Here is a 21,728-nt window from a genome sequence, read left to right as displayed (position 1 = left end):
TTATATTCTTCACAAAGCCCACTCACTCACACCAAGGGGCAGTGCAGGGTCACTAAATCACTCTCAAATATGCAGAAGGACACCAAAGCCTATTCAGGCAAAGGTTTTTTCTTTTATACTTTGGACAAAATCCTGTGAAATAGTTGCTACTTCAAAATGACACCCTCTCAGAGATGGCTGATTTTTTTCCCTAGTGTCTAAAATTTCTTGCAAGTTCAAGTGCTTTTTCTTTCTTCTTTGCCCAGTTAACTCCCAATTATCCCACATAATTCAACTCAAATATCATTTACTTAGAGAAAGTTTCTCTGCCCCAACCTGTATGCTCACCCCCCATCCCTAACTTGTCACATGGCCTGCACTCATCTAACTTTGTCACCACACATTTATTTGGAGATCCCTTAATTAATGGCAGTCTCCCCTACTAGACCCACCAGGGGTTATCTCTGTTCTTGCTCAACCTTGTATCCCCAGTGCTTCATCAATATACCCAGTAGGACTGGAAGAAGTTTCCTTACTTTTCCTGATCCATGACCAGCACAGTGTGGAAGTAAAACAAAATAATATATCAGAAAAATGCTTCAATCATTGCTGAGCTTGACAACTAAACATAGTGTGTGATCCTGGATTAGATCATGGACTGGAAAAAGTAATTCTAACATACATTATGCAGACGTTGATAAAAATTTGGTGTGTACTCAAAGTGAGATTTTTTATCAAGGCTATATTTATTGATTTCTGATAACTGTACTCTTTGTTTATCTTAGGTCCTAGGAAATATACGCTGAATTATTTAATGGAAAGGGAATGATGGTTGCAATTTACTCTCAACTGGTTCAGAGGGACATCCACCAATCTATCTATCCATCTATATATCTATCTGTATAGATGATGCTTTGTATACACTCTCAAATGGCACAGATATATGAGTGATATACATGCTTATAATTATATAAATGTTATACTAGTACACACTCCCATACAGAGAGAGAAAATGATAAGCAAATGTGGCAACTGTTAACAGTTGGTGAACCTGAGAAAAGGGCATGAGGGAGTTCTAAGTACTATTCTTGAAACTTTTTTCCAACTTTGACATTATTTGAAAATCCAAAGTTAAAAATATCTCAGAGGAAGTATTTGTCTATTTATGTAATTTTGAATACATATGATACATAATTGCAATCATATTAATACACACACATAACCAGACTTTGTAGTCAGATTTCCAGTGTGTGCTACAGGATCTGTAACTCCAATGTGGAGTTATTTTTACATCAAAAGAGGCAACCATAAAAATTACTGATTGATGCTTTAGTGAAAATATATACTAAAGACAAGAATAAATATATTTTTAAAAATCTGGGTTGTCAGTGTTTGTGGTCATGTTTTCTAGGGTCAGAATGAAAGAAAAAAAAATCAGTCCCAGACTATCTTATATAACATCAAAACTATTTATCAAGTAGGTCAGTTTGGGGAAAATAGAGAAGAGACACACTTATAGATTTGTCAAGTTTTAGAAAAGACTGTTTTCTTTCATTTATTTAATAAAAAATGAAAGTAAAGGCCTTTTAAAATTTCTCAGTTATATCTACCAAGTAAGCACTGTGCCCCATGGCGTGGGGGGTGAGCAGAAGAAGGTATACAAGATTATTTTTTGCACATCATTTAAAAACGGGACCTTTTTCCAGTGGGTAAGATCCCACCAGGTCCAACATGATGACTAACTAACTCTTCTTGAGGCACTATTCCTTGTGTTTTCTTAAAATGAAAATAGAACCATAGTAAAGAAAGTGGTGGAAAAAGCCAACATGAATAGCAACTGATAAGGTGGACACCCGTTTATCAAGTTCAATAATAACAAATCAGTGTTTGTGCAATGCCCGGGTCAGAGAGAACACATAAGTAATCTGAAAATTGGAACTACTGTACAAAATGTAATAAAGAGCCATTTCACCTATCCTTGTGATGAAGGGAGCTGTGTAATGGCACTTGGCAGTGGCTCCAGAACAAAACAATTTGGTAAACAAATGAAGCCATGACAAGGAAAGGTCATAAAGCAGACTCTGAAGGCGGTGAATAAACAGTGAAATCAGATTTTTTACTGCCTAGAAATACAGACATTTGTCTTCAGTAGCAGTGCCTGACTTTTTTCAGAGCATAGGATATAAGATCAGAGATGCTTAAATATATTATCAATTTCCTGTTTCGATCTTTTAGACTTCACATAGATGCTACCCAATAGGAACATTCTTAGAAGCCTACAGCAAATTTTTAAAAAATCCTTTAGATGTAAATTAAAATTATATTTCTGCTTGGCATTCACAATCCTAACTATTTGATGTGCAGCTTCTGATAAATGCATACACTAATAAAAGGGAAAAGAGTGAAAGAAGTTGTCCCAGGAAACACAACAGAAATCAGAAAATCTTAGTAAGCTCTCCCATTTTCTGAATGCAAGCATGGAAGTCACTATGAGTGCTGATATGGAAAAGTGGCTGTTTTTATCCTTAAACACCCCGTTGTTTGAATAGAGCTGCTCCAGGCATCACATTCAGACCATTTGTTTTACCAGCTGTTTCTAAAAATATGTTCATCGTGGAGACCTTTTCAGTCTCCCTTCAAAATTGCTTTTGTCGAGGGCATTTTCCCCCTTGCACAAGGGAAAGGGTATAGATCTGGAAAACACCATCTGCTGAAAGATCTCACAGCTTCAGGGAAGGACTACAGAAAAAAGCTTCACATGAAAAACACACACAAAAGAACTACCCAAAACCCTGATGAGCTAAATGACTGAGGAGACTGCCTCATTCTTTTGGATTAAAGGTAATCAAATGTTTTAATTCGTTGATATAAGCTTCACAGAGGCAGTGACAGATGTTCCCTACATGGAAGAGAGTCTCAATTAATGTACAGTTGGCTTAATTTTCTGGACATCCTATCAGGGGAGAGAGAGGGAAGAAGGAGAGAAGGGTGACGAGAGAGGACTGCAAAGTTTTTAATTACTCATTGGCAATGGCATTCTTTCATTTATTTATTATATTTAAGGAGCAGATGTATAGATGAGGGTGGTCAGGCAGGGAGGATGCACACAGCACCTAAGGCTGGGTGAAAGAATCAATCACATTTCCAGTGTCTGTTGAAGACCACTTCACATCCCATCTGTGCTCCTGGGTTCCAAGCACAAACTTTAAACTTTCTAGTAATGGGTCATTTGTAAGAAACCTTGTGCCTACTTCTGCTATATGACTACCTGGTGTGTCCATGGACCATTTGTCAGTTGATTATCAGGACTGATCTTAAGGAATTGGTGGATGTTCAGCTATACAGACTCCTACATATCATCATCATCGTCATCATCATCTTTGAATTCCTCCAGCAGCTTTTGTTGAAGGCCTTACACTTTTATGGACTAAATCGAAGTCATGGGGAAAACAGGATTCACTATAAATATATTTAACTGGGTCAAGCTGACTTCTTATATCCAAATATTCACAAGATGTTTCTTGTTGCCTTCTATAGTTTTTTACATTTAAAAAAAGTATATCTAGTCCTAACCAGACTGAAGTGTCCCAGGTTCGATTCCGGTCAAGGGTATGTACCCTGGTTGCAGGCACGTCCGCAGTAGGGGGTGTGCAGGAGGCAGCTGATCGATGTTTCTCTCTCATCAATGTTTCTAACTCTGTATCCCTCTCCCTTCCTCTCTGTAAAAAATCAATAAAATATAAAAAATAAAAAAGTATATCTATACTTTGTTTCCAATTACAAATGCAAATAAACTCAACCTGGAAATTATGGAGTATGAATAACAGAATAAAAACCACACACTGGGCACCACTTAGGGATAATCACTGTTAAGTCTGTTTTTGATAATATAACCCTTATACCTGATTCAGGACACTAAACCTCTGGCTTCTAATAAATACTCAGTAAACTTGGCATGGCTTCTTATTAGGCTAAATTAAGTGTAATATTTTCAACATTTAGATAATAAATTTCATGAAGCAAGAGGTTATTGGTAGAGATTACCTAAGAGACAGAAAAGGTGGGAGGAGATGGAAACTATGGATACAAATTTTGTCATTGCCTTGAGTATAGATCATACCCTATCTTTTGGCTGGAAATAAGGGTTTTAACCTTCTCTTTTCACAAGGACAAACCGTGTTAGTTCAAATGTAGGCAAATTCAGCTCTCCAAAACAGCCTTTTCTACTTTTCTATAAGGCTTTAGATGAGCAGAAATTTTAGACTTGCATTCAAGTCCTTAGAAACATTTTTGTTTAGTTTGTTTATATTTATAAACTTACTTTGGCCTTCTAATAATATTTATTCTAGATTTTTAAAAAAATCTCCCATTTCTATTTTCTGTCTTTAATCTATCCTTATGTAATAAAATTTAAAAAAACAATCTTAATACTTAACATCTAAATCTTTGGGCTTAAAACAATAACTTCTTGGGGTGAGGGCTCAATGAAACAAATGGTTTGGTGTTAAGATCATCTAAAATTTTAGACTTAGAAAGATCTCTAGTCTTCAAATTCTACTAAGCCTAGTGTCACATTATAGATAACACTTCAAATCTCTTATTTTCTCTATGTTGATTTATTTGTTTGCACATATCAGTGAGATGTCAAAGAAAAATCTGTGGGGAAGGGGTAACATACGGTTGCCAACTTTTATTTCGCTAAAGAAAGATGCTACAAACAGTAACAAAACACTATTTTTATAATGGAGATTGATTTTAACCATTACAATAAAACAGAAGATATAATCTCAGAACGTAGAACAGTCTGTAAGTTTAACTTTATTTCCACAAAGTTCACTATAATGTCCTTATTTTGCTCATTTTGCCATGGATCATAAATTTAGGCATAGCTTGACACTGGTTTTGCATTTGAGCTTGGGAACCACTGCTCTAATCTGCCTAATATTCTGTCCTCAAGGTAGGAAGGCAATATCACTGACAATTCATCACTAGACCATACATGGGTTGTGTCTGTACCATAAACCACTTCCAGTCCTCACTAACTGCTTCACCATTTAGTCAGTTCCCCTAGTGACCTGTAGAGTTATAAATGTAGCCCCCAAGTGGGTCAATGACATACTCTCTTATGAGATAACAATGACCAGTAGAAAGAAGAGAACCAATTTTCACACATCTCCGGGTGTTTCTGTTGGATACTATCTTAGTTTAGAATAAAAAATCTTTGGGCTTTTAAAAAAACTTGATATACAGTATCCATAAAGCAGTATACATTATGGATTGAGGACATTTGGGATTTAATTTCAACTCTAATAGAAACTAGTTCTGTGACCTTGAACAAATCAATTTATGTATGTAGGCTTTAGTTTTGTCACCTAACGCTAAATAATCATCATGAACTCTAAAGTTCTGCACGCTTATAGTCTTGGAGATTTGTAAACTTTAAAGTTAAAGTAAAAAGGAAAATAAATTTAAAAAAGGCCTTTAACTTTATGGGAGTTTGGGAGAAGAACTGCTATATTTAGTTCAATAATATCACCAGATGACACCTTAACCAAAAATCTTACTGAGAGCACAATTCTTCAAATTTAAGGTGTTAGATCAAAAGAAATAAAAAAAATAGAACAAGTAATGCTGTGTATCTCATTGTTGTACTGTGTTTGACTTTTATAGGATCTATTTTTATATCAATTAAAAATATATATTTAATTTGAATGTTGTTAAATGAGGTCATGTTTGCCCCAGTCCATCAGAGATCTCGCTATTGCTGACTGTGAAACCTGGTCTATTTCATCTATTCATGTCACTCAGCTGGTCTCTGGGTCAGAGTTTGCCCCTTTGCTTTATAGGAAAAGCTAGTAATGACTAAGTATAAATAAATAAAGGAACAAACAAACAAACAAACAAATAAGTAAAAATCCAAGCAACCAGATAGTAAAATACCCAGCTATGCAAGCATAGTGAGAGAAAAAGAAATTGAAACTGTACCTTGTTACTCTCTATCAGATCATCGACAGTGCTTAACATACCCTTGTTTTATTCATATTTTCTATAATCCCTCTGATCTCAGAGGCTGATTAAAACATTCATTCCAAATTAGGTTGTTTTAAAAGCCAACCCCCTGCGTGTCTTGCCTCCAAAGCCCCTCCTCATGGCTCAGTCTTCCTTCTCTCTCTCTCTCTAGTTCAGAGCCCTCCAGGCACAATACCACACTAGGGGACCGTGCTAATGGAGAAAGCTCATAAGGTTATTACTTAGCATCCTGGCTCCCCCACTTAATTCTGATGCTCCCTCTGGGGTTGGGATACATTCAAATCTGGCTTCACAATTTACCTACTATTTATGTATGAGCCTTTCGTACCTTTTTCCACCTAATGTTAAAGATGCCAAAGGGTCAAAGCATTAATTTATAAAATAGCAAATGCCATGTTCGCAGTCACACGGAATATGGCTTTGAACCTGTATTTTCATGAACCTGTATTCTCATAGCCTGCTCCTCCTGTCTAATCTGCTGCCAGGTGGTAGAACACATTATTCCCCTCTGGACAAGGATGCTCCTTCCTGCGCCCACAGTATAATCCGTTACCTCTGCCACTCAGCCGGCGAAGATATAAATAAATGCGCTCGCCTGCCATGCAGGAAGGGGTCCTGGATCATGTGCCCCTTCCATTTTGTCCTCCCCATTCATTGCCTGTGTCGCCAAGAACGTTTTCTGTCAAAGCTTATAAAGCAGCAAATCAAAAAGTACAGGGAAAGAAGAGGTTCGCAGCAGGTTGCAAATATCTTATCTCAGTCATTTAGACATTTGTCAGCTCAGTAACCCACAGGCAAGGCTTGGGGAAGAATTACTGGGATGTGACACAGTATGTGGGCTGGAGTTCAGGGCAAGCTACTGCCAAGGCGGTCTGGGAGCGGGAAAAGGCAGCCTGCGCCCCAGCTGAGGCAGGGAGGGAAAAGGATGGATTTGCAAAAAGGGCAAAACATGAAGCTCTTACAAAAATTGCAGGGCACAAGCTGGATGGAGAGGAGCCTGGTTTTGTATGTTCATAACATGTTCTGTATATGTAACAATGGCACACTTAACATAATGGTGAGAATGAAGCTTTTTATGCCCTATCCTATCCCATGTGGTCTATGCACTTAATGGAGAATTTAAGAAATGTTTATTAAGATTGACTCTAGCCCTAGCCAGTTTTTCTCAGTGGATAGAGCATTGGCCCATGGACTAAAGGGTCCTGGGTTCGATTATGGTCAAGGGTATGTACCTCAGTTGCACCCTCGATCCCTTGCCCTGGTTGGGATGTGGGTGGGAGGCAACTTATAGATGTGTCTCTCTCTCACATGGATGCTTTTCTCTCTTTGTCTCTACCCCTCTATTTCACTCTCTCTAAAAATCAATGGAAAAATATCCTCGGGTGAGAATTAATGGCAAAAACAAGTTTGACTCCAAACTGGGCAAGAAGGATTCATCTATTAAAAAAAACTAAAAGACTACAAATTTTTAACCTATCTGATTTCTCTAGGTCAGGACTCAGCAAAAGAGGGGTATGAGCCAAATCTAGCTTGATGCCTGCTTTTTAAAATGAAGTTTTATTGAAACAGCCACTTTCATTCATTTATGTATTGTCTATGGCTGGCTGCCTTGGATTACAACAACAGGGATGATAAGTCTCTCAAAATCTAAAATATCTGTTCTTTGGCACTTTACAAAAAAAGTTTTCTGACCTCTGCAAAAACTGAATGCTTGGCAATATACTGCTGCCAGCTTTCATGATCTTGGAGTCAAAAGGGGTCTCTGTGCTTAAAAGCTACCATGGAAGCTGAGCTCCACAGCAGAGGATCCTCAACATTGTCACGTTTTCCAGCCTAAGATCTGGCTGCAGGACACTCAGGACTAATCTTATTTGTAATGAGACCCCTCATTGGGCAAGTTATACTTTCCTAAGAAGGATTCTAAGAAAAGCAAACCTAGCTTTAAAAAGATGTTTTCTTTTTAACTGTGAATTTTAGTCCTCAGTAACATCTTTTAAGGTTCTTTCCTGGCATAGAAAATTCAAAAGCTCCCAAAAGTTTTTTTGGTTTGTTTGTTTTTATTTTTTTGCTCATAGTTTGAGATACATAATGCAAAGAAGTAAGACAAATAAAAAAGCCCTGGCCAGTGTGGCTCAGTTGGTTAAGCATTGTCCCATGCACCAAAAGGTTGCCTGTTCGACTTCAGGTCATGGCACATGCACAGGTTGTGGGCTCAATTCCCAGGAGGGGGTGTATAGGGGGCAGCCAATCGATATTCTGCTCTCATATTGATGTTTCTCTCTCTCTTCTTCTCCCTTCTCTTCTTTCTAAAATATCAAAAAAATGTTTTAAAAAAGGAAAATAAAAGGAGATAAACACATGAGTATGAAATGTCAAGAGCACACATATGTCAGAAAGGGGATAAGAAATCCATCCTGTCAGGGACATGCTCACTTATTTTCTTGCTTCCTATTAGCTGTAACATCTAAAACACTGTGTTCCAAGGAACATACTTATTTCTGAAATAGAGAAAATATAGCATCTTACGAGAGCCCTCAGTAGGAGTCCCTATTCTTAGAATCCTAACATCAGTTAGAGGTAGCTGTTGTCTGATCATATGTTCTAAACAGGACTGCTAATGAGCAATGAGCTGGAAGCCCCCAGTGCACAAATTATTACCTAAGTGATGTCACGAATGACTAACTTCACATGAGAGATAGTATTTACCCTAAATATTGAAACCATTCCACCTCATAGAAAACAAGGGTAAGTCGTTGCAACCACAACTGTTTGCATAAGTCAGAACTGAATTATTTCATAGCCTCTATCAACAAAGGTTTTTGAAGTCTTTAAGAGACATGGTAACAAATTTATTTAATGAGTGTTTCCTGACCACTTAATATACTCAATACACAAACTTTCATTATTATCAAAGAGGCTGGTAGCTACTTCATATATATTGGTTAAGGCGGAGTAAGTTGAACATCATAAGAGACAGTATAACATAGGGACCAGTGTGTGAGCTCAGGGGCCAGTTGATTTGGGTTCAAATCCAGTTTCTTCTACTTCCTGATGTGTGACTTTAGACAATGTGTTTAGCTCCTTTGTGCCTCGGTTGACTCATTTTTAAAATGAAGATGATAATGATAGACCCTCATAGTATTGCTATGTGGATTAAAGAAGTTAAAAATGTAAATAATGTAGGACTAGACTTGACTATACTAAGTGCTCAATGAATATTTACTCAATGAAGGAAACAAGATGTTGTAGGGGCAAGCCTATAGGTGAAGGCCTAGAGATCACCTCAAGGGACTTTATTCAATATTATGTTTGGTGAAGGTTGACCACAGGGACAACTAAACCTGACACCAAATCAAGGTAAAGTGTTGCAAAGCCCAAATAGAATATCTAGTGTGTCAAATTGGAAGGGCTAATAAGATCCAACACATTCTTTTCAATTTCCAGATCTCTCAAACTCTTTCACAAAACAATAGTTATCTAACAGTAAAATAATTTTTTCAAAAGTTGCAGTCATTTTCAGCAATGCAATGGTTACCATACTGTTTTAAATGTTCACATACTAGTTTATGAGAAAATGTAGAAGTAAAGCGCACTGATGTAGTTCACTGTGGAGTTGGTTCATTAACATATTCAAATATCATAACTAAATAAAGTTCATTATATTTTAAAAGTTACAAAAACATACGGATGGAGTAATGGAATCATGCTGAGATTATCATTATGTGCTAAGAAAGGCATCTCTTATAGCTTTTCCAAGGTCAGAAAACAAAATTTGCAAACCTAGGAAATATCCTGCCCAGCTTCAATTACTAAAGGAGTAGTTGCAACTCTATTTTGAGGGGAAAAAAATTGGTCAAAGCTCCAGAAATGAGCACATAATTGTTGAACAGTTTAGTGCTTTAATATGTGTTAAGCTTGATTCTCTGTGTATACAGCAATAGAAATAAAATGCATCCCTTTTCAAACAGGTTTGAATGTGAATGCCCAAATATGTGACCTTGGAAAAGCAAGTTATTTGAGTTACAATGTTCTCAATTATAAGATGGCCACCATAGTTTCCCCTTCATAACTTCTTAAAATGAAATTTAAATAAATAGCATGCACCCATCATGTTATCTGGACCAGTTATATACAAGAGCCAGCTCAGGATAATTGATTGCTACATTTTCAGCAATTTTTGCAAGTGGTTGTTAAACACAGCCATTATAAAAAATAGCTAAAATTACAATCAAATGCAGTACATTAAAAACAAAGGTGAACAACTTAAAATTCATTACTTCCTGGTTATTTTACTACATTTTACTACTACCTATGCTCTTGAGGTTATTGATGTGTATAGTATCTGTATGGTGAAAATACATAGAATCATGTACCAATTCTGAGTTTAGTGTTATTGTATTGTGACATGCAATCAACCATGGTGGGAATGTTTCACACTATAGAAACATCACAAGTTTGGACTGTGTATGTCTATGTATGTGCTAGTTATTAACATTTATTAGCAAGCTGCTTTACCTGGCTCTTCAAGAATAACCCTCCCTCCAGCCTTTTCCACCTTCCCTCTCTCCTTTCTTTATTAGAAAGTTCTTAGTCCACAGAGCCCATTAATTTCCTCTTTGTTCTTCCCCTTTCCCTATGAGCAGCAAAGAGCTACCCTGACATGACTGAAATCTCATCATAAAATCATCTACCTTAAAATGTTTTCTCTATTTTCAGATTAAAAATATAGGCATTTTTATTTTAGAAGCTATTTAAAAATCTTTAATCTATTAATCCCTTTTATACTCTCCTGCTCAACCTTTATAAATAAGGAGGTGAAATCTTATAGAGATTCATTTTCATACTGTTAGTATCAAACAAATCAAATCATTCCAAGTTATACAGCAAATTTCCTGGATAATCACAGGTATAATCCAGCATCTGAATAACTAACTGGTCGTTTTATTCCAGTTCTGTCTCTAGATAATCAAACCTTATTCTCAGAACTAAAGCTATTGTATATGTCATGTTCTTTGGAAAGAGAAGAGAAGGAACTTAGGTCCAACTCGAAGTGCTGGCTCTTTAATTCTTCCATGAATTAAAAAATAAAATAAAAAATAATATCATTTGACTTAGATCAAAAGATAATCTTACCTCAAATTGTACATGAGGTAGAACCAGTGAGTTAAAAAGGTTTTATCCCATTTTGGATGCCTTGCCAAACACATTTATATGTTAGGTTAAAATACATCAACATTAATGAATTTTATAATTAAAAATATTCAGATGTACACAAATGCCTTACCAATTCAGGAACAGGCACTACTCTATAGAGCAGAAATGGTGTTGCTTCCTCACACTAGCATTTTCTGAAAAAAAAATTTCTGCTGATCTGTCTCCAAAGAAAGGTTTAATTTAACTAGAAGATTGATAAGCTATGAAAAAAAATACTCTTTGAAAATTAGCTCTTACCTGAAATCCCTTTAATAGTAAGACCATTTAATCACACCAAAAAAATCAACAAGGGTTTCTTATTGTTGGGTTGGGTGGTTGTTGGGCTATTATTGTTAGTAGTTTCCCACTGTTGGTTTTGCCTCCTTAACTGGGTAAAAGGTTCAACTTATGACTTCCAGATGCAAACCACAGTTATCAGCCTCAAAATCAACTGAACATTTGTTTTGCTTTTTTGTGAAGTTCCCCAGGGGTAAGGTTAAAAGTAGAAACGATAAGGGAGTGAGAAATCAAGGGAGAGGATTTCAAATCACATGTTACAAACAGAGAACAGAATCACATAACGATACGAAGACAGTGGACTCCAAGACAGGATGGCAAGATCAGACAAGAGACACACATGCTTGACTGCTGTGCAAGGAAAAGCAAACACAGGAAAAAAACCAGACAGAGATGCTGCAAGAGCAGCTCTTGGGGCTACTATGACCCGATGCAAATAATAATAAAAATGAGAACCCATGGAATTATAACTACAAAAGAAAGTTACCCCCACAACTCATAGACTGGACTTGCTGGGTTAGCCTGGATGTGTCACTGGATGAAACACAAGATGGCATCATTAAAGCCCATGCGTTGGTGATGGAGGCCATGGTTAGTTGATCAGCTACGAAATTGTCACTGCATGCCACACAATGATCCTGGGCTTGTCCAGAAATAAAAGATACAACAAATACTCTATATCTGCAATAAAATTCTTTTTATGCCATCTGAAATTTGTGGAGAGGGATGTGTTTGTTTGTTTGTTGTTCCTGCATGTTTTTCTTTATTTCTTTTTTTGTATTTCCTGGCTTATTTGTCCTCTTAATTGTCATAAAGGGGAGAGTAAAGGCAAGTGGCCTGTGCAGATATGGGGAAAAATAAAAAAGGAAAAAGGGAGGAAATTAAAGGGAAAAATATACATTGGAGGAAGAAGAGGAAAACACTATTTCATTCTTTTGTACACAACTTTCTTAGATTTTGTTGGAGTTTATTTTGTTTTAAGCATAAATACTGGAGGGATATGCTGAAGGGGAAACATTTGAAATTAGGATGGCAAGAAAAGATTTTGTTGCCTTGTTTGATTTGTATATCTATAAATCTCTCAGTATTTAAAAAACAATGATTATAATTACTCTTAAAGGATAGCAATGAGTTAAAAATAGCCATAATGACCAAAATACAAAATATGAATCAAAACAAAATAAAATAAGTTGAACCACCAAAAATTCATGCGGCACAAGATGAGGTGAAATAACATAAAGTGTTTTTCAAATATATACAAGGCATATATCTATTTATACATATATGCAGGGATGTGCATATGTGGATAGATATATCTGTATAATTTTTCTCTCCACCCCTCTCAGGGATAACTGAAGTATGGAATCATCATTGTAATTATGATAAAGAAGAAAGCAAAACCTAAAGAAAAATTAACATGCGTTGTTTACCAAGTTAAAACAGTATCATGCATGTTCATGTTGGCTGATGTAAGAATGATGGTGTGAATTTCTGTGTAAAACACATGGCTGATGGCAGGGGTTATTGTTAATCTCTGTTTTTACATTAGTTGAATCTCATCTATACTGTGTCTACATATATATAGAGTGAGAGGCACTATAAATTTAGTATACACACATATAAATATATGTGTATATATATAGGTACACACAGTACATACATGGGCTTAGGGGAGAAAAAATATAGAACATAAAGAATACAAGAAAACCCATAAATGCCTCTCTTTTAAAACCCAATCCCTCTTTATTTATTCATTTTTTAGGGAGGATTTGCTTAATGATTTCATTAAGCTAATTCCTTATCAACTACTTGCACTGGCATTTGAAATCAGGAAGTTCTCTCAAGTTTAGTTTGAAATTCAACAAGCCCATCCTTAAGCTATTACCTAAGAAGCCTTGACCCTAGACCAGTGATGGCAAACCTTTTGAGCTCGGCATGTCAGCATTTTGAAAAACCCTAACTTAACTCTGGTGCCGTGTCACATACAGAAATTTTTTGATATTTGCAACCATAGTAAAACAAAGACTTATATTTTTGATATTTATTTTATATATTTAAATGCCATTTAACAAAGAAAAATCAAACAAAAAAATGAGTTCGCGTGTCACCTCTGACACACATGTCATAGGTTCGCCATCACTGCCATAGACCATACTGTTATATGGGATTCAAAGAAAACTTTATGACTGAACTGTTCTAATTCTTCCACTGTAATCAATCAGAAATTCTGTGCCCCCAACCTAAGATACAGAAGAATGGTGTTTGGGGTTACTTAATTCTGTCCCTGGCTGGCGTCATCTCTAATTGTTCTTGCCTGTCTATGAATGGTGTATGCTATTTGCTGAATTAAAGACCTCTTTTTAGAGTTTTGATAATGTTCTAGGAATTTCCAGTCATTGTCCACACTGTTTCTTCCCTTCCTATTCATTCTTTTCTTTTATTGCCCTTACTTTTCTGTCCTCCCTAATAGACAATAAATTCATAGTAATAATGAAAAATGTTTTATAAATAAGTGATTTATTAAACTTTCAAATGAAAGCATATATAATTTTTTCATTTATTGTTTTTATTAGATTTGTTATTTTTGTTATGGAATCTATGATAATGGTTAATCCATGAGCCTGAGCAATACTGTATAATAAAAGGCTAATATGCAAATTGTCCTCTTGACCAGGAGTTCGACCAGGAGTTTGAACAGGGGGTGGGGCCAGCCGGCCAACTGCTCACAGCCCCTAAGCCTGGCCGGCCCTCCAGCCCCCCTACTGGCCCCCCACCCTGATCAGGGGTGGGGCCAGCCCGCCAACTGCCCATGGCCTCTCCTCCTAGCTAGCACTGCCCTGGATTGGCCCCCTCACCCCTATCAGGGGCAGGGCCGTCGGCCAACCTCCCACTTCCCCTTCTCCCGGCTGCCTGATCGGCACTGATCGGGCGGGCTGGCAGGACCCCACTTGTGCACGAATTCGTGCACCAGGCCTCTAGTGAATTATATAATTGCCTAACAACTACTTAGGACACTTTCTTATACTTATATTTCTATTATTACTCCAATTTTCAAAAATATTTATCATTAGGGATTTAAAGGGCACATGTTTGTTCCAATAGCTTAAAAATTAGTTTGGGTTGGGGTAGAGTTGGGTTATTAAAATGTGATACAATTTATCACTGAGTAGCTCTACCATTAAAACTTGGAACATCATGTGCCAATGAACATACTCTATTAATTTATAGATCAGCAAAGGGAATTAAAGAATTAGTAGGATCTAGCCTAGACCTTATATGTGAGCAACTGTTTGCTTTTGGATGTATTATAAATATATTATAAATCAAATATAAGAATGACTAATGTCTACAGCCAATACTGATTAATTACGTTAACAAATGTTACATCTACTTACATTCTGCTTTCCAAAGCTAAATCATTTCTCAGATTACTTTATTGGAAGTGTTTTTAAGTGGCCCTGAGCTCTTCAAGGTGAAGTTCTGGACACTGTGATACTCAAACATCCATATAGCATTTAATTTAGCATTTACTATACACCAAACAGCCACTCCACTAATAGCCACTTGACTAATAACATTTAAACATGATTCTCATTACCAATCATGAGTTCCACCTGGAAAAATTTTTCTAAAATTAAAAAAATAAAATAAACCTTTCTTTGTAATAAAAACATACAAGTTGCTAACTCTTCAAGCTTGCTGGAGACACTTATGTGTTTATAAAAAATACACAAGATTACAAACATCATATTTAAAAAGCAATTTACTTTTTTTAAACCAAAGATTCTGGAGAACAAGGCTCTATTTTTTTTTTATCCTGTGTTAGGAAAGTATTACTGTCTTAACATTGCAGTGTCTTAACACTTCCCACAGTGTTCCAGCAAATAAAACCAGGAATGATTTGGCAAGCTTTTAAGCAATTCAGTGCCAAATTTTCATATTATAAATACTTCACTGGAGTATCTCAATCTGATAGAGATTAAGAATCCAGTTTCACCTGGAGAATACAAATTGGGGGATGCTGTTGGTGTTTCGCTAAATTTAAATTTTATCCACATTGGGTTGAGTATTATAGTGAAACTAACAATAACACCAAATGCAAATGTAAGGACTTTGGAGTTGAGGAGTAAAAATACATCTGAGAAACACTCTGGAAATAGTAATTATTTGGTGATCTCAGATTACTGCCATTAGTTAAACGTTCCCATCAATCCAATCATTATAAAAGTTGTTTAGCACAATACTCTTGATGATGGATGTGTTTCATTTTTACTTCCTTTTACTGTCTGCCCTCTGGTGGAAGTGCTGTCCCTTGAAAAACCTGGTTAGCTGACAGCCAGGAAAAAAATATCCCTGGTTAATTGCTGGATGAATCAATATAGTTGTTAATTATTACCATGCCAATTTCAGGTGTTAAAGGGATTTCTTTTTATTTTTTTCCTCTGCTCTGTGACTCCTGCCCCCAAGGACTTTTAGAGTTTGAGGCCATAAATATATAAAATTTAGGAAGTTGATAATTTCTAATTATAAAAAAGCTAATCTAGGAATACATTTCAATTTCCAAAGATGGAAACACTGGGGATAGGAACAGAGGGGAGGGAGAGAGAAGAAAAAGAAAGTCAATGTCATCAATTTCTCTTTATTTCAGAATTGTTTTAGATCACAAAAGTGAACTCACTGAATATCTTAATTGTTATTTCGCTTCCATAGTCTCATGAAAAAATTCTATTTTCTAGTGGTTATCTGAATTCTCTCAAGCACTCTATATTTTTGTTATTGTTGAATCTGGATGTGTAAGAAGGACAATAAAATATGAGCTTACTGCACAATTTAATATCAATAGAGTATAGTTGGAAAGGAAACATGTATATGCAAAGTCAAAAATCTAAAATATTTTTAAAATGTGTACTTTAATAAGTATAAAGTATATAAAAATTAGGTTAGCTTGTGGAAAAGCTGACCAAGATACATAAATTAAGAAATACAATTATCTATCTAAGTTTTCTATATTTCTTTTTTTTACAGAAAATTTATTTAAGTTGTTTAATGTATAATTTCTCATTAGTCATTTTGGAAGTCCTTTATTGTAATGACAATTCTTTTGCTTGGTAACAAACAGCAGCCACAGTGTCAGTGATTATTCAGGACCTCCACGTTGTATATATTCAACTTCTTCTTGAGACACAAGTTTCCTTTTATATTTCTGAGGTAATATTTTTATTATTTCTGCAGTGTCTGGTGGACCCTGATGTATCAGCCAATCTGATGATTTACTTCCCTTAGAATGCTGAGAAATTAAAGAAGAGTGAGATGGTAGTCCTGCTGATCTCAAAACTTCTGATACATTAGGTTTAGGATTGTCTCTTCTGTTAGGGAACCTTATTAATGGAGTATGTGGCTTGACTACCTGCACTACCCTGCTAGCAGATGCCATCTTGCTGCCCATCATGACCCCAAGAAAGGGCAGCTTTCACAAATCTAAAATATTAAGTAGACATTGACTTCTTTTGTGTGAAACATAATCAACTTTTATAAATTAGGAAAGTTAAAATCCTGACCCTCAACTTTAGGTAGTTAAATAGTGATTCTAATATTCTTCTGAATATTTTAATTTGCTGCCGATGGTTTTATACTTTAAAGGCTCAATTCTGGGTTTTTAAAGCAGATATTAAGAATATGTGATCTTACCTTTTACTCATTATAAATTATCTAGTTCCCTGGAGTAGAAGGGATAGGGAAAGTAGAGAATTCTTTTTGTTGGACATATGTGGGTTTGTTAGGGTGATGTTTACTTATATAAAATTATATATTTTAAATAATTCAGTAGGTTTTAATTAGCTGATTAAGGGGAGATGAAGTCAGATGGATGACACATCTCCTATTTGAATTTAAGATTATGAGGTACTTTGTGAGTCATACAGATTCAATCAATAAATACTAATTGAGTTTCACTCTGTGTCTTGTTGTCATGGTTTAGGACCTAAACCTAAACTTTAGGTGGTTGTTGTTTTTTAAAAAACTCATTTACATATTTTTCAGAGAAAATTTGAGATCCATTGGATTTTCAAGGTTTCTAAACTATCATCAACCAAACTCCAAACACTTTGACATTGTCTCTAAACATCATATGACTGAGCTACACCAAATTTGAGTGCCAAAGAGGGCTTTTGACATGAAAAGCAATTGCTTGCTTCTGACTCAAAATCAGCAACTTTAAGACCAATTTTGACTTAAAGAAAATTAAGTAAGAAAACTAATTTCATTTAAAATGTGATGCCCACCTGAAAGTAAAAGTTGTTGAATTAGCATATACTAAACTGCCCGAATTTATGAAGAGCAAGAACTTTAGTGGATTTCAATCAGAAAAGAACTTATAGAAGCTAAATGCCTTATAACTGAGGTAGCTAGAAAAATCATACACTTGCTAATACAATGAGAGAAGACAAGGTAATGTTAAGTAAAATTGAACAAGGCCTAGGTAATTAGCCAAATTTAGTGTATTTCCATCAAATATCGAGCATGGCAAAGAGTAATATTTTAGAAACTGAGGTAGTGAATTAGGTTGTTTAAAGTCAGAATTGTAATCTCATTATTCATATGGAAGTTCAAGATTATGTCAAAATTATGTAACTGTCACCATTACCTGTTGCTGCATGGGCAGTAAATGAAATCCTTCTCTCTAGGTACTGCAAAAACTAGCCCCAGAAACAACTGTTTAATTGTTTCTAGATTTTAATCTCCATTTTTTGAAAATGTGAAGGATATGGAAATATTTCCCATATAATACCAAAAAGTGCTTGATAGATCTATGCTCTGTAACCTTCATCAGTGTTAATCTGGTCCCAGAGCAAAACTTGCACATCAATAGGAATATCTATTCCCTTCCCCTAAGGACTATGCCTCTGACAAATGTCCCTCTGTATCTGAATCACTTACCAGGAGTACTTTATGGAGTAAATAAAATTAGAAAGAAGAAATGCTCATCCTTCAAATGTGATGAGTTGAATGATCCCAGGCAAGGGAAATCAATAGCTGTGTCTTAGAGCGCATGTTAGCTGCTTCAGGGTTGGCATCCTGTCACCTGATTTATTTATATACCCTTCCCCAACTCCCTTGCAGAACAGAACAGATTGTTTAAAAACTGCTTTAGTCCCCCCCACACCCCATGTAATTATATTACTAAAGAAATTACTGGCATTAAATTCTGTCCTCTGCCTTTGAATCAGCAGAAACACCTGTGCAACCACTAACAGGCCAATGGACTTAGTTTGCTGCCACTCAAGTTTGGAGCTGTTCATGTTCAATATCAAATGGCAACATATAATTACACCTGGGAGCTGTATAAGTTGTGAATCTGAGATCTGGAAAAGCCCCCTGTGTTATCAGGGAGGTTGATATGGAGATGACTATGTGGGGTGGGGGGAGGTAGAAGGCGAAGATGGCAGCAATATTTCAAAATGATCAAGCCTCAGTTTTTATATGAAGACTTAAAATCTATGGATTTGAGAAACATGTTTGTGTATGTATATGTATATAAATATCACTGCTATAAAAGCAAGAAAACCAGAGAAAGAATAAACATGATTAGGTAACTATTGACCATGAATCAGTTAATATGGGGATCTTGCCATATTCATATGTGAATCCCTAATACCTAGTACATGACTAATGTACACAAAATGTATTTGTTGGAGAGGTAATTTAGGTGGTAAAGCTCCTTGTTCTCTTTTTCCCCAACAGATCATTTATGAGAATTATTAGAAGAGGAAGGACTCAAATCTAGAGATGCATTGTATCCTTCCTAAGTGCTAAGAAATATTTATTAAATGAATGACTAAATGAATTAATGAATAAGCACTTGGTGTATAAGTTCCGGTATAGATTAAGTGTATCTGTCATTTTTATTATATTTTAGTATAGTTGATATGCAATATTATATTAGTTATATTAGTTTCAGGTGTACGATATACTGATTTGACATTTTTATACCTCACAATGTGATCACCTTAGTAATTCTAGGAATCATCTATCATTCTTAAGATTTATCACAATATTAATGACTATAGTCCCCTTCACCTTTTTTCATCCATGTCCCATCCCCTCTGCCAACCATCTCCTTGGTCTGTGTTTCTATGAGTCTGTGTTTGTTTTGGTTTGTTTGTTTGGTTGGTTGGTTTGGTGTTAGATTCCACAGATAAGTGAAACCATATGGTATATTTCTTTCTCTGTCTGACTTACTTCCCTTACATTAATACCCTCTAGAGTTAAAACCTCACTTAATACATTGAGATAATTACACAATAATTTGAAAAAAATCTGACTAACCAGATCACAGTTACTTTTCTCCCACACAAAAGGGAACAGATCACACTCCAAAGTGAAAAGGCCCCCATAGTGTTGTGTCCCTAAGTCATGCTAAGGACAGGCACCCACAGAACTTCCTGGATCCAAAGCCACTTGCAAGTCACCAGCAGTCAGGCTTCCACAAAATGTGAAAACTTGTAAATCATTCTGGGTAACAGATATATTTTTACTTCTGCTATATTATTTCTTCATGAAGCTTAAATTTCTCTAGAATTAGCAAAATAAAATGTTTACTGGCTTGCCATTTTTTTAAAAAAAGGAAAGGGGAAAAATTAAAGCAACCCAAAGAATCAATTAGAAAATTCTATTTATTTCTCTTAGCTTTTGCAGAAATAAGATCCTAACCCAACTCCAGCTTTTAATTCTTTTAAACATACACAGAAATTCGATGATATCTGTTCTCTATTATATATATAAATGTTTAACTTAGAGCAAGTCTCAAAACAGATGACTTGGGAAAGTTGATAGGAAATAGCCAGGGACTACAGTTACCTACTGGACATTATATCATATAAAGCTCACTCTAAAGAAAGGCTATAAAACATCAAAATGTATTTGAGTGCAAATGGGAAACACACAGAAGCTCCGAATTGCCAAAGTCCTCTGGACTTCAGCACAGCGAATACATTTTGAAGCATCTCAGCCATTGACATGGCATTGCTTGGTACTAATTTTGTGTTTGCTCTATTGCTGCACAAATTCTCTAAACACCCAATGAACAAAATTAGTATACATATAATACCATGTGAACTGCTGTTGAAATCCCATGGAAAATGTTTCTGTTTTTTTGGTTTTGTCTTGTTTGCCACTTAGGCTCAGAACAATTCACGAGGTTTAAATGATCATTATAGCTCCACTTTGGGTTGATAATTTTTTGATGTCATTCCACTATAGGCCTTCATGCCTCTACCCCACCCTGTCAATTTCATAGCTGCCACTGGCTGCTATGCATTTGCTGTTCCCAGGGTCAATCTGGGTGTTGGATTGCTCAAAGTTAGGTTGAATACCATGGATTTTTCTTTATCAAGGAACTGACTTTAAATTTCCCTGGGACCTTGTTACTCCTTCCATGGGATTTGATGCTTTAGATTACACATTAATATTTATATATGTATGTTTATACATATATAGATATGGGAAATACACACATTAACACACTATAATATCTATACAACACATGTCTATTCACATATATGTATGTATTGTTTTTTGCAAATGAAAAAATAAAGCAAGCAAAACAAGACTGACCTAACCTACCTGTACTCGGTTCACATTCAACAAAGTCTTCATCATCGCTTGAACATTCAGCAGATGATACAAGGTCATCTGATGTTGGCTGTTCATGTAGAAAAAATAAGGGGTAGGGGGAAGAGAGAGGAGAGAGAGATAAGGAAACCAATGAACAAAAGCATAGACAACTTATCACAGTGTCCTGCCTCCATCATTATTACTGTTTCACTTCTCTAAGAGGGCACGCTGTAGGATGCAGAATTTTTCTCCCCTGTAGCTTATAATGGCTTTGGACCTGGACAATTTGTGTGGGTCTTAATGTGAAGCTGAGTGACCCAAAGTGGTTCTAGGAGATTCATCCCAAACCCACACCATCACATGGTTCAGCCTGACTTTCTTCTGACTTTAATTTCAATTTTGAGAATCAGATGGGCAGGAAATGGGCTATTGCAAAGGGTGGGCAATACAAGAGTACAAGCCAGCCCAGATGCCCTACAGCTTTGAGAGGATTTTAAATGCATATCGTGTGTGGTGTTGAGTGTATGATTTGGTGGTTGTGAATTGATAGGCTGGCATAATTAATGAACGTTGTGGAATGCAGTCTGTTCAGGAACAGGATAAAGGCTTCCCTAGCT

The 21,728-nt window shown here is 35.9% G+C and overlaps 2 protein-coding genes across 6 annotated transcripts in view; both read right to left on the bottom strand.

Moving 5' to 3' along the window:
* The window catches only part of NRXN3 (neurexin 3), a 1,457,090-nt gene that overhangs the window by 28,108 nt on the left and 1,407,254 nt on the right, over positions 1-21,728 (bottom strand). For 4 of the 5 annotated variants that reach the window (XM_023752494.1, XM_006086965.3, XM_006086966.3 and 1 more), the window contains one exon: positions 21,121-21,199. In XM_023752494.1, the coding sequence (XP_023608262.1) occupies positions 21,121-21,199 (79 nt within the window). Of the gene's footprint in view, positions 1-21,111; positions 21,200-21,728 lie in introns of all 5 variants that reach the window. The other variant, XM_006086968.3, reaches the window with a different exon arrangement.
* LOC102422661 (28S ribosomal protein S36, mitochondrial) lies at positions 16,394-16,965 on the bottom strand. The gene has a single exon (XM_006086963.3). It carries the CDS (start codon positions 16,946-16,948, stop codon positions 16,637-16,639), a length of 312 nt encoding a protein of 103 aa, XP_006087025.1. The 5' UTR covers positions 16,949-16,965; the 3' UTR covers positions 16,394-16,636.

The sequence above is a fragment of the Myotis lucifugus genome, unplaced genomic scaffold (genome assembly GCF_000147115.1).
Source record: "Myotis lucifugus unplaced genomic scaffold, Myoluc2.0 scaffold_34, whole genome shotgun sequence".
NCBI classification, from domain to species: Eukaryota; Metazoa; Chordata; class Mammalia; order Chiroptera; family Vespertilionidae; genus Myotis; species Myotis lucifugus.
This window is presented reverse-complemented; position numbering and strand designations above follow the sequence as displayed.

Excerpts from the sequence above, each read along its gene's own strand:
- LOC102422661 (XM_006086963.3), bottom strand. The coding sequence starts at position 16,948 with ATGATGGGCAGCAAGATGGCATCTGCTAGCAGGGTAGTGCAGGTAGTC.